We start from the raw sequence: 12,711 nt of genomic DNA, 5'->3' as shown, positions 1-12,711 counted from the left end.
AAATTGACACTAGAAAATGAAGGGGGACCCCACTTGGAGAAATTATAATCCCAAATGAACACTTCAGATTCACAGCTTCAGGTACCTCAGGCTGTCCCAACAACAATGATGACATGAAAGCGCATTCCAATAGTGTAAAAGGCAATAAGGGTCTGATTCAATCAGATTCGCATGTTGTCGGAGCTGTCAAATCCACAAGTGTCTGCACGGAGTTTCATTAGCATATGTACCTCAATATTTTTTGCTCTGCGACCTGGAATTTTAATTTATGATATAAAATAAAATAAATCATAATTGTTGCAATGATTCCTTCACTACGGCAGCCCCTAAATGTGGAGAACTCACTGAGCACAGATTCATGACCGTCATACTTGCACCATTACTACAAAGAAAAATGGCGTGTTATCAACAGCAACAAATAGTACTCCTACATTTTTCCTTGTTAAATAAAAGTAGAGGCCTGCCTTGTTTACGTGTTCAAACACTGGAATGTGAGATGTAATCTACACCCTGATTAGAATGAGAGGAACTCCTCATTCTTTAATGGTTTTTCAATTTGAGCGTAATTATTTCAATATAGCCTAGTTTTGAACTTCTAACAGGACCGGGGACGGTTGTGACTTTGTGACAATGATGCAAGAGCAGTTGCTCACTAATTTAAAGGCTCCAATTCAGTCCCACTGCCAAAATATCCGCTATGCGGGTGTCTGCTATTGCTGGTTAACACTTGATCTTATTAAATCTAGACCTGAGAGTTTGTATTTCATAGCCACTTGAAGAAAAAACTAGTTTTTAATTTGTTTGTTAAAGATGATAGTTTTTCCTCAGGGGATCCCAAGTACTGTATGTCCTTAGCTGTACTCCATCTCGCCCAAAAAACAAATCGCAAAAAGGTGAGAGAATTACATTTCTTTTTGCATCACTTCCGTTCCTTAGCTGTACTCCATCTAGCCACAACCAGAACACACAGAGTTAACTTAGATCCCGGTAACCCAGGATGGCTCTGGTCACCATAGAAACACTGAGGCCCTTCGCTCATTTTATCCATAGTGACGGCGGAATTAACTTGTGTAACACTTTTTTTCCTGTTGCATAGTCCCCAAAGAAATGGTTTGTAGATGTTCAATAACTGTCAACAACATTTCAACTAACTACTTACTAACCCTAACCCTTATTCTAAACCTAACCCTTATTCTAACCCTAACCCTTATTCTAAACCTAACCCTAACCCTTATTCTAAACCTAACCCTTATTCTAAACCTAACCCTAACCTTTATTCTAAACCTAACCCTTATTCTAAACCTAACCCTTATTCTAAACCTAACCCTAACCTTTATTCTAAACCTAACCCTTATTCTAAACCTAACCCTAACCTTTATTCTAACCCTAACCCTTAATCTAAACCTAACCCTTAATCTAAACCTAACCCTTAATCTAAACCTAACCCTTATTCTAAACCTAACCCTAACCCTTATTCTAAACCTAACCCTAACCTTTATTCTAAACCTAACCCTAACCTTTATTCTAAACCTAACCCTTATTCTAAACCTAACCCTTAATCTAAACCTAACCCTTATTCTAAACCTAACCCTTAATCTAAACCTAACCCTTAATCTAAACCTAACCCTTAATCTAAACCTAACCCTTATTCTAAACCTAACCCTTATTCTAAACCGAACCCTTATTCTAACCCTAACCCTTAATCTAAACCTAACCCTAACCCTTATTCTAAACCTAACCCTTAATCTAAACCTAACCCTTAATCTAAACCTAACCCTTAATCTAAACCTAACCCTTAATCTAAACCTAACCCTTATTCTAAACCTAACCCTTAATCTAAACCTAACCCTTAATCTAAACCTAACCCTTATTCTAAACCTAACCCTTATTCTAAACCTAACCCTTATTCTAAACCTAACCCTTATTCTAAACCTAACCCTTATTCTAAACCTAACCCTAACCTTTATTCTAACCTTAACCCTTAATCTAAACCTAACCCTTATTCTAAACCTAACCCTTAATCTAAACCTAACCCTTAATCTAAACCTAACCCTTATTCTAAACCTAACCCTTAATCTAACCCTAACCCTTAATCTAACCCTAACCCTTATTCTAACCCTAACCCTTATTCTAACCCTAACCCTTAATCTAAACCTAACCCTAACCCTTATTCTAAACCTAACCCTTATTCTAAACCTAACCCTTATTCTAAACCTAACCCTAACCCTTATTCTAAACCTAACCCTAACCCTTATTCTAAACCTAACCCTAACCCTTATTCTAAACCTAACCCTAACCCTTATTCTAACCCTAACCCTTATTCTAACCCTAACCCTTATTCTAACCCTAACCCTTATTCTAACCCTAACCCTTAATCTAAACCTAACCGTAAACCTTAGCAAGCAGTTGCTTATCAACAGATAGTTTGTGGAAAGTATGACCACCTGTAGATCATCAGTGTGGGCCAATCCAAATAAAGACCTGAACATAGAAGGCAGGTAGGAATGTTTGACCGCAGGTTGCCAACATGAGAGAGAGCCTGTTACACACCAGACAAGGGTTCAAATACTATTCAAAATCATTTAAAACACTGGATCTGTGCTTGATTGAGCTTACCTGTTGCAACGGAACCAATAGAAAAGTCTCAACAGGTGAAAACCCCGCCCACCTCACACACATTCTAAAGCCAAGTAGTAGTTGAACCCAGGTGTTACACACAACTTCCCGAAAAACCTTAACGAGACAGTCTCTCCATACATTATAGCAGTACTTCCTGTTCTCTCAGTTAACAAAGAGCAAAGGGTCTGGCCGAGTGCTAAGAAAGACTATTGGCCAATGTGTGTCTAGAATGCTTGCAGGCTGGCTAAACATTAACTTAGATCAAACATTAATTACGTAAATGACGACTGCCGATTAAACATCCAGGATGTAGAGGCGGCATTTGACGCTTGTCGCACGTCACGTGGAAAGCCTTGTTGTTCTGGATAGACACGCAAGCAAGCATTGCCCATACACACCATGTATTGTTGTCTTAGTCCACAACGTAAGTGTCCCTTGAGTGTGTTTGTAGAGATGTGCCATCACAGCTGCTCACACACACCTTCCACTGATCAGCCTGACCAATATAGCACACTCCTAGACACTGATCAGCCTGACACCAATATACCACACTCCTAGACACTGATCAGCCTGACACCAATACACCACATTCCTAATAGACACTGATCAGCCTGACACCAATACACCACACTCCTAGACACTGATCAGCCTGACACCAATATACCACACTCCTAATAGACACGGATCAGCCTGACACCAATATACCACACACCTAGACACTGATCAGCCTGACACCAATATACCACACTCCTAATAGACATTGATCAGCCTGACACCAATACACCACACTCCTAATAGACACTGATCAGCCTGACACCAATATACCACACTCCAAATAGATACTGATCAGCCTGACACCAATACACCACACTCCTAATAGACACTGATCAGCCTGACCAATACACCACATTCCTAATAGACACTGATCAGCCTGACACCAATACACCACACTCCTAGACACTGATCAGCCTGACACCAATATACCACACTCCTAATAGACACGGATCAGCCTGACACCAATATACCACACACCTAGACACTGATCAGCCTGACACCAATATACCACACTCCTAATAGACATTGATCAGCCTGACACCAATACACCACACTCCTAATAGACACTGATCAGCCTGACCAATACACCACATTCCTAATAGACACTGATCAGCCTGACACCAATATACCACACTCCTAATAGACACTGATCAGCCTGACACCAATATACCACACTCCTAATAGACACTGATCAGCCTGACACCAATATACCACACTCCCAATAGACACTGATCAGCCTGACACCAATATACCACACTCCTAATAGACACTGATCAGCCTGACACCAATATACCACACTCCTAATATACACTGATCAGCCTGACACCAATATACCACACTCCCAATAGACACTGATCAGCCTGACACCAATATACCACACACCTAGACACTGATCAGCCTGACATCAATATACCACACTCCTAATAGACTAGGACATTGCTGGTAACACTTTACACTAAGGCTGCCTTGATAATTGGTTTAGAATGGGCTTCTAAGGGTTTATATATGCACATTGCTGTAATTTGATACTATATGTTCATGTAAAGACAATATTAATGTCCCCTTTCAGGTAGATAAAGTGGTTTCTAACCGTAATATTTAAAATATATATATAAATATAGTCTTTTTAAATCCCATTTTTCAATGGCCAGACCAAAACCGTTTCTCTATTGTTGGACAAGAAAATCCTTGATTGAATTTTTGTAGAATACAGGTCAGTGGACAACACATGATTTCAGATGATTGCAACCCGAACCAGCAGGAAACTTACATTTTTTGAGAGTTGGAAGGAGATGAGTGACGCAGTGGACATGTCTATTGTATTGAGGCCAGTGTGGAATCTTTCACAGTTTTATTCTGAACACGTGTCACTCACGCAATTCTATAATAAAAGGCTACAAATTGTTTATGGTTGTTGGTCCCATTTCAGAGAAGATACACACTGGCCTATAGAATACTGAGGGATACGTTAGCATCGTATGCTACACATACTGAAACAACAGACTGGACTGTTTCCTTGCTTTCACAACAGCTTTGATCAGAACAAACCAGGTCTGACATCTGTACAGATTTGGGTTTAAGATAGGACCTTAGTTTTAATCATGCTTATCTTTACATGTCATTACATAATAGACGGGAGATGAAAGACTCTCATACCAGTGTTTATATGCTAATATGCTAATGTGAGATTAATAATTATACTATACGCTAATATGCTAATGTGAGGTTAATAATTTATTATGTTTATACAGTAGTTCTCTAGATTAAGATTAGAAGACTAAACAAGGAAGTGCAAAAAATATTGATACATTATAATAGACCAGGTATTCATACATGCTACAATTCCTAGCAGTTATAAACAGCTATAAATATATTAAATAAGAGTTTAAAAATCATTTTCTTTCTTTAAAAACATCCATATCCATTCAAAAATAACTTTCCCCGAATGTACTGCACGTTCACTAAAACATTTGACAACATACAAAAACGAGTCAAACTTTATCGACAAAAAAAATAAACAAATCAATTTGTTCTTCCAGACATTCACAGAATGTGTTTAAATAACAACTCTTTTTTAATTAAGCAGAGTGAGGAAACATAATCTGTAGTGGAAGCAGTGTCCTGTGATCTTATAAAACAACAGGATGTGCCCACATTGAGACGCAGGCCCGATTTATGTCGGAGCAGATGGTCGGGGGGGGGGGCGGAACATAACTCTATACTAATATTTACATTTTGGCGGTATCGGAGGTGGAACTGCGTTAGAGACGTGAAATCCACAAGTGGCTCCTGGCGTTATACCTAAAGCGACCATTGTCATTGGTTGCACGGCGTCGCATTTAAGAGAAATCCCATGCAGACTTGTTTACATGTTGGGAACACTGGAATGTGAGATGTAATCTACACCTCCATTAGGGAGACAGAAACGTTTGACCTCTCCAACGTAGTTCCACCTCCCAACACGGTCAAAACATCAGCTATGTCAGTTTGATCTGATTGAATCTAGGAACTAAGCCCCAAAATAATTGAACATATTTACTATATTAAACAAATTTTTGCTGAATTCCTGGTGATTTAACAGTCTTTGAAAAAGCTGTCTGTTGCCAAGCCCAGTTATAGAGCATACAGGTACAGGTACAGGTACAGGTGTGGTTGTTCCTATGGGTCCGGTTCTCGACTAAAAAGCATGTGCTTGTGTTATGAGTTTACAGGTCTTGGTCTTGGTCACCTGTCTGTTCAGGTGAGGCTGTGTCTACGTCGTCTTGGTCACCTGCCTGTCTAGGTGAGGCTGTGTCTAAGTCGTCTTGGTCACCTGCCTGTCCAGGTGAGGCTGTGTCTACATCGTCTTGGTCACCTGCCTGTCCAGGTGAGGCTGTGTCTACGTCGTCTTGGTCACCTGCCTGTCCAGGTGAGGCTGTGTCTACGTCGTCTTGGTCACCTGCCTGTCCAGGTGAGGCTGTGTCTACATCGTCTTGGTCACCTGCCTGTCTAGGTGAGGCTGTGTCTACGTCGTCTTGGTCACCCGCGTGTCTAGGTGAGGCTGTGTCTACGTCGTCTTGGTCACCTGCGTGTCTAGGTGAGGCTGTGTCTACGTCGTCTTGGTCACCTGCCTGTCCAGGTGAGGCTGTGTCTACGTCGTCTTGGTCACCTGCCTGTCCAGGTGAGGCTGTGACTACGTCGTCTTGGTCACCTGTCTGTTCAGGTGAGGCTGTGTCTACATCGTCTTGGTCACCTGTCTGTTCAGGTGAGGCTGTGTCTACATCGTCTTGGTCACCTGTCTGTTCAGGTGAGGCTGTGTCTACGTCGTCTTGGTCACCTGTCTGTTCAGGTGAGGCTGTGTCTACGTCGTCTTGGTCACCTGTCTGTTCAGGTGAGGCTGTGTCTACGTCGTCTTGGTCACCTGTCTGTTCAGGTGAGGCTGTGTCTACGTCGTCTTGGTCACCTGTCTGTTCAGGTGAGGCTGTGTCTACGTCGTCTTGGTCACCTGCGTGTCTAGGTGAGGCTGTGTCTAAGTCGTCTTGGTCACCTGCCTGTCCAGGTGAGGCTGTGTCTACGTCGTCTTGGTCACCTGCCTGTCCAGGTGAGGCTGTGTCTACTTTCGTCTTGGTCACCTGTCTGTCCAGGTGAGGCTGTGTCTACGTCGTCTTGGTCACCTGCCTGTCCAGGTGAGGCTGTGTCTACGTCGTCTTGGTCACCTGCCTGTCCAGGTGAGGCTGTGTCTACATCGTCTTGGTCACCTGCCTGTCCAGGTGAGGCTGTGTCTACATCGTCTTGGTCACCTGCCTGTCCAGGTGAGGCTGTGTCTACGTCGTCTTGGTAACCTGTCTGTTCAGGTGAGGCTGTGTCTACGTCGTCTTGGTCACCTGTCTGTTCAGGTGAGGCTGTGTCTACATCGTCTTGGTCACCTGCCTGTCCAGGTGAGGCTGTGTCTAAGTCGTCTTGGTCACCTGCCTGTCCAGGTGAGGCTGTGTCTACGTCCCAAATGGCAACCTATTCCATATATGGTGCTCTACTCTTGACCAGAGCCGGTCAGAAGTTATGCACTAAAATTGGGCAGGGGTTCTCATATTGTTTTGTGGGGCCGGGGACTCCTTTTGTCATCAGGGACCCTCTCATAACCAGAACACAACTCGAGTCAGATAAAAATAGCATACAAGGGGGCGATAATTATCGAACATAAGCAACCGTTCCAAAAAAACTGTTCACTGCCGGTCTTTGACGCTCAATTCCAAACGCCATGTCACGAAGTCGATGTATATAATAACGCATAGCCTATAAAACGCTGCAGGCCTGCATGTAAGTGTAGCCTACATAAGAATACAGCCTACACTAACGTCTCTTCGCCAGGAGAGGGCGTAATCACTCCATGGGTAGGCTCCACCATGCGTTCACCTCAGCGGGCCTGGAAGCCGAGGCTATAGTGCATGTGTAATAGGACCATGGTAGTTAATGGGGTTCATTATGAATTGAGGTGTACCATACAATGCCTCATATTCATTAGCATGTTATAACATAAGGAGAACACTATTTGATGTGAATGAATGTAGCTACGTTGATTGGATATCCTATAGTAGCTAGCCTACAGAAAAGGCTAATCAGAGAGTTAAGATGACTTTGTCAAATAGAACTAATTCCCCATCAGATAGATTTACAGCCCAGAGTTGTCCTCCATTTAGACTGTCTGTTCCACTCGCAATAAAACGTATTTTAAAAATAACTTCATTACTGCCACCTGTAGGATGATAACAAGAGTGCAACCTATAATCAATCCCACTGTACACTTGGACTTGGACATCCTCCTCGAGTCAAATAACGTATAGCCTAAGTAACAAAGCAGATGATTATAATAAATGCACATTAAACATTGTAGGGCTACATTTAGGTGTACACGTCTATGTAATATAGCCTATGATGTGCAGTGTGTTTGTGTGCTAGGCTGAAAGAGGTCACTCCTTTTTTTAATTCAATTCTCAATCTTCATTTCCAGAACTTTTGCCAGGATATAATTAGTGTCACCTGGTGAGGTTAGCATAGGGCTAAACGTGCGCCATTTTATCTGGAACCAGCTACAATTTAGCATTCTGGTCACGTGCAAGTAAATCAACGATTTTAATGTGCTGATACGGCGGATGAAACTGTTTACATTTAAATGGTTGCTTATGTTCACAAGTATGGCCCCGAGGAGTTTTACTATGACTTTGGCAGCGCGTGGCCGGGCGAACCAAGTCTTGAGCCCTGGGATGGAACGTTTTAAAGCCCTGCTACTTGGCATCGGAGAGAAAATGTTGCCGTTTTTGTATTTTTTATTCTGTAATTCTTACACATTTTGTCATGGGGCAGAGAGATGTTTTGTTGTTGGGTAACAATTAAGTACGTTACTGTGATTGTTTCAAATGAAATGGTCAAAAATAAACAAAAATAGCTTCTTAGTAAAGAGCAATTTCTAAAGCAAGAATTTTGCTAGGACTGTCTGGGAGTGGTCTGAGTGGGGGAGGGGGAAACTGAAAACGAGCTGTTATTGGCAGAGAGATTTGAAAATGTCTTTCTTATTGGCGCCGGAGGGGATGGCTGATGTTTTACATGCTCCTAACCAACTGCGCTATTTTGTTAGTTGTTTCGTGTTGTTCGTAACTTGTTTTGTACATAATGTTGCTGCTCACCGTCTCTTATGACCGAAAATAACTTCTGGACATCAGAACTGAGATTACTCCAGTCACCCAAGTCACAGACTGTTCTCTCTGCTACCGCACGGCAAGCGGTACCGGAGCGCCAAGTCTAGGACCAAAAGGCTCCTTAACAGCTTCTACCACCAAGCCATCAGACTGATGAACAATTAATCAAATGGCCACCTGGACTATTTAAATTGCCCCCCCCCCCCCCTCCATTTGTTTTATACACTGTTGCTACTCGCTGTTTATTATCTATGCATAGTCACTTCACCCCTACCTACATGTACAAATTACCTTGACTAACCTGTACCCCCGCACATTGACTCAGTACCCTGTATATAGTCTCATTATTGTTATTTTATTGTGTTACTTTTTAATGATTTTGACTTTAGTTTACTTGTTAAATATTTTCTTAACTCTTTCTTGAACTGCACCGTTGGTTAAGGGCTTGTAAGTCAGCATTTCACGGGTAAGGTCTACTACACTTGTTGTTTTCGACGCATGTGACAAATAAAGTTTGATTTCATTTGATTAATTAATTTACTGCTTGGTGATGTCTTCAGGCAGACCAAAACTCCATCTCACCAAAACAGGATGAAATTTCAGGTCTTTTCAAAACAGCTCTTACACTAAAAGGGCATTATCATAATTTTCACAATTTCACAGTATTATTCCAACCTCATATATAAAACATAGGAAAATCACAGTTTTGACTGCATTAGGCCTTTAAGAACATACATTTTAGGTTAATAATATAACATTGTATTACACACCATAAACTTATTCCATAGATCCATATGCGAAAATTTGTGTTTAACCTGTTGTTGTTTGTAATATTAATAAGAAATGTATTTTATTTTAATATTTTTTAAATATTTATTTTGAGATGTGGCCACGGACTCCGTGGCAGTACCACCGTGGACCCCACTTTGAGAACCCCCGAAATAGGGTGCCATTTTGAATGTAGGCTGTGTGAGTTTCTACAGGCTGTGACAGGCTGTGTGAGTTGCTACAGGCTGTGACAGGCTGTGTGAGTTGCTACAGGCTGTGACAGGCTGTGTGAGTTTCTACAGGCTGTGACAGGCTGTGTGAGTTTCTACAGGCTGTGACAGGCTGTGTGAGTTGCTACAGGCTGTGTGAATTGCTACAGGCTGTGTGAGTTTCTACAGGCTGTGACAGGCTGTGTGAGTTGCTACAGGCTGTGTGAGTTGCTACAGGCTGTGTGAGTTTCTACAGGCTGTGTGAGTTTCTACAGGCTGTGTGAGTTTCTACAGGCTGTGTGAGTTTCTACAGGCTGTGTGAGTTTCTACAGGCTGTGTGAATTTCTACAGGCGTTTCAGGACCCGTTGAGTCTGTGCCATACAGCCACCACCCTCTCGGGGTGAGACATGCTGTCCCTCCACTGCTCTGCTGCTTCCTGCGTTGGGCTGTCGAAGCCAAGGTGAACCTGCAGAAAAATGGATGTTGTTATGTAACTGGCCTAATCTTCGAAAACGCAAACACTCCACGTGGTTACTGGTGTGTGTGACAGCGAGATAGGCAGAGCGTTTGTGTGCATGGAATAGTGGCAAGAAGAAGAAGAAGAAAACGAAGAAGAAAGTCAAACAACAACAAAGTCATACAGATACAGTACGTTTAAGCCGTTATCACCTGTCCGAGGAAGTGTTTTCGTCTGACAGAGCGGTGACTGTAGAGTTTGACTGACAGAAGGAAGCTCTGGTCCAGAGCTAAGGGGAAGTAGAAAGACTCAGTCCAGGTCAGCTGACCTCCGGAGGACTTCAGGGTGTGAGTCTTCTTCTTCATCACCACCCTGCCCGACTGCTGCATCTCTATCTTCACAAAGAACGCTGTTTCACAGACAAGGAAGGAAGGAAGGGGCGGGGACAAAACAAACAAAATGGTTACTCGTTAGCCTCGGAATCCCAAGGCTTCTCACGTACCAGACGGGATTTGTAAGGATGGCCACTCAAGATTACTTATCATTCAAATATATATTTTTTTTTTTTCCCGAAGAATGATGTACGTGAATAATGTAGGTGGTCAGATCCAGACCTGAGTTCAAATACTAATAGATATATTTCTAAAACATTCAGTATTTGCTGTTGTAGCCTGCCCGGAGTGCCTGGTGGTGTCCAGGGTTGGCACTTGTTGGACGTTCCATTGGTTCCATTGGTTCCATTGCAACAGGCAAGTTCAATCGAGCACAGCTACATTTTTTATTTTTTTCAAATAATATTTTGAACCCTGGTCTGGTCAGGTGAAGTAGACACCTACCCTGCCTGAGTGGAGCAGGGAGATTCTGGGCAGCGAGGACCTGCAGTTGGATGCGTCCGTTAACGGGCTGGAAACAGGTGGCCAGGTGCAGCTCAGCGTGACACACCTGGAGAAAGACGGAGAGGAAGAAGAGGAGAACTTCAGACACTGGAGACTGGACACATTTCTAACAGTTTCAAACATTTCCTACCGACAACCTCATGTTGCTAAACACACTGGTGCCTTCCCCAATGCCTGTACTTGGTTAGGTAGCTAATGCGGCGTGACAACGTGATTTGGAGGTATGGTAACGTAAGACTAGGTAGATAAAATACTTACTGCTTCTGTGTCAAATCGTTAAATCAAATTTTACTAGTCACATACACATGGTTAGCAGATGTTAATGTGAGTGTAGTGAAATTCTTGTGTAAGGACTCGAAGCGAGGTGACCATCTCTGTCGGCACCATCTTGCGTTATGGATTAGTTTGAAGGAGTACCAAGTTGAAGAAGATAGTGTAAATACCACATGGACATTTTTAGGAGTTAACCGACAGGAATTGGATGTTCTGTGCTTGTTTGTGCTGTCTATGTGTACCATAAAGTGGTAGACTAAATCATATGGTTTAACAAGGTGCTGTTGGATGTCTCTTTTGTCCTCTCCCTCTCTCCGTCCCTCCTGAGGTTTGCCCTACCACTGACTTCTGGACCACAGAATGTCCTCTCCCTCTCTCCGTCCCTCCTGAGGTTTGACCTACCACTGACTTCTGGACCACAGAATGTCCTCTCCCTCTCTCCGTCCCTCCTGAGGTTTGACCTACCACTGACTTCTGGACCACAGAATGTCCTCTCCCTCTCTCCGTCCCTCCTGAGGTTTGACCTACTACTGACTTCTGGACCACAGAATGTCCTCTCCCTCTCTCCGTCCCTCCTGAGGTTTGCCCTACCACTGACGTCTGGACCACAGAATGTCCTCTCCCTCTCTCCGTCCCTCCTGAGGTTTGACCTACCACTGACTTCTGGCCCACAGAATGTCCTCTCCCTCTCTCCGTCCCTCCTGAGGTTTGACCTACCACTGACTTCTGGACCACAGAATGTCCTCTCCCTCTCTCCGTCCCTCCTGAGGTTTGACCTACCACTGACGTCTGGACCACAGAATGTCCTCTCCCTCTCTCCGTCCCTCCTGAGGTTTGCCCTACCACTGACTTCTGGACCACAGAATGTCCTCTCCCTCTCTCCGTCCCTCCTGAGGTTTGCCCTACCACTGACGTCTGGACCACAGAATGTCCTCTCCCTCTCTCCGTCCCTCCTGAGGAATGACCTACCACTGACGTCTGGACCACAGAATGTCCTCTCCCTCTCTCCGTCCCTCCTGAGGAATGACCTACCACTGACTTCTGGACCACAGAATGTCCTCTCCCTCTCTCCGTCCCTCCCGAGGAATGACCTACCACTGACTTCTGGACCACAGAAACAGAACACCTTCCATTTATAATGTCATTTTCCCCCATACTGACTTATTATCTGCCAAAGGGAAGGTCCTTTTCCTGTTTCAGGATGACAATGCCCCCATGCACAAAGCGAGGCCCATACAGAAATGGTTTGTTGAGATTGGTG

The 12,711-nt window shown here is 43.4% G+C and overlaps 1 protein-coding gene across 1 annotated transcript in view; it reads right to left on the bottom strand.

Moving 5' to 3' along the window:
- Positions 1-4,890: 4,890 nt before the first annotated feature.
- The window catches only part of LOC129813274 (tandem C2 domains nuclear protein-like), a 50,159-nt gene continuing 42,338 nt past the window's right edge, over positions 4,891-12,711 (bottom strand). The window contains exons 9-11 of the mRNA XM_055865590.1: positions 11,118-11,223; positions 10,494-10,690; positions 4,891-10,290 (exon numbers count right to left, since the gene is read on the bottom strand). Coding sequence (XP_055721565.1) covers positions 10,180-10,290; positions 10,494-10,690; positions 11,118-11,223 — 414 coding nt within the window. The 3' untranslated portion in view covers positions 4,891-10,179. The remainder of the gene's footprint in view (positions 10,291-10,493; positions 10,691-11,117; positions 11,224-12,711) is intronic.

This window comes from Salvelinus fontinalis, chromosome 16, assembly GCF_029448725.1.
Source record: "Salvelinus fontinalis isolate EN_2023a chromosome 16, ASM2944872v1, whole genome shotgun sequence".
NCBI lineage: Eukaryota > Metazoa > Chordata > Actinopteri > Salmoniformes > Salmonidae > Salvelinus > Salvelinus fontinalis.
Note: the sequence above shows the minus strand (reverse complement) of the source record. Positions and strands in the feature narration are given on the sequence as shown.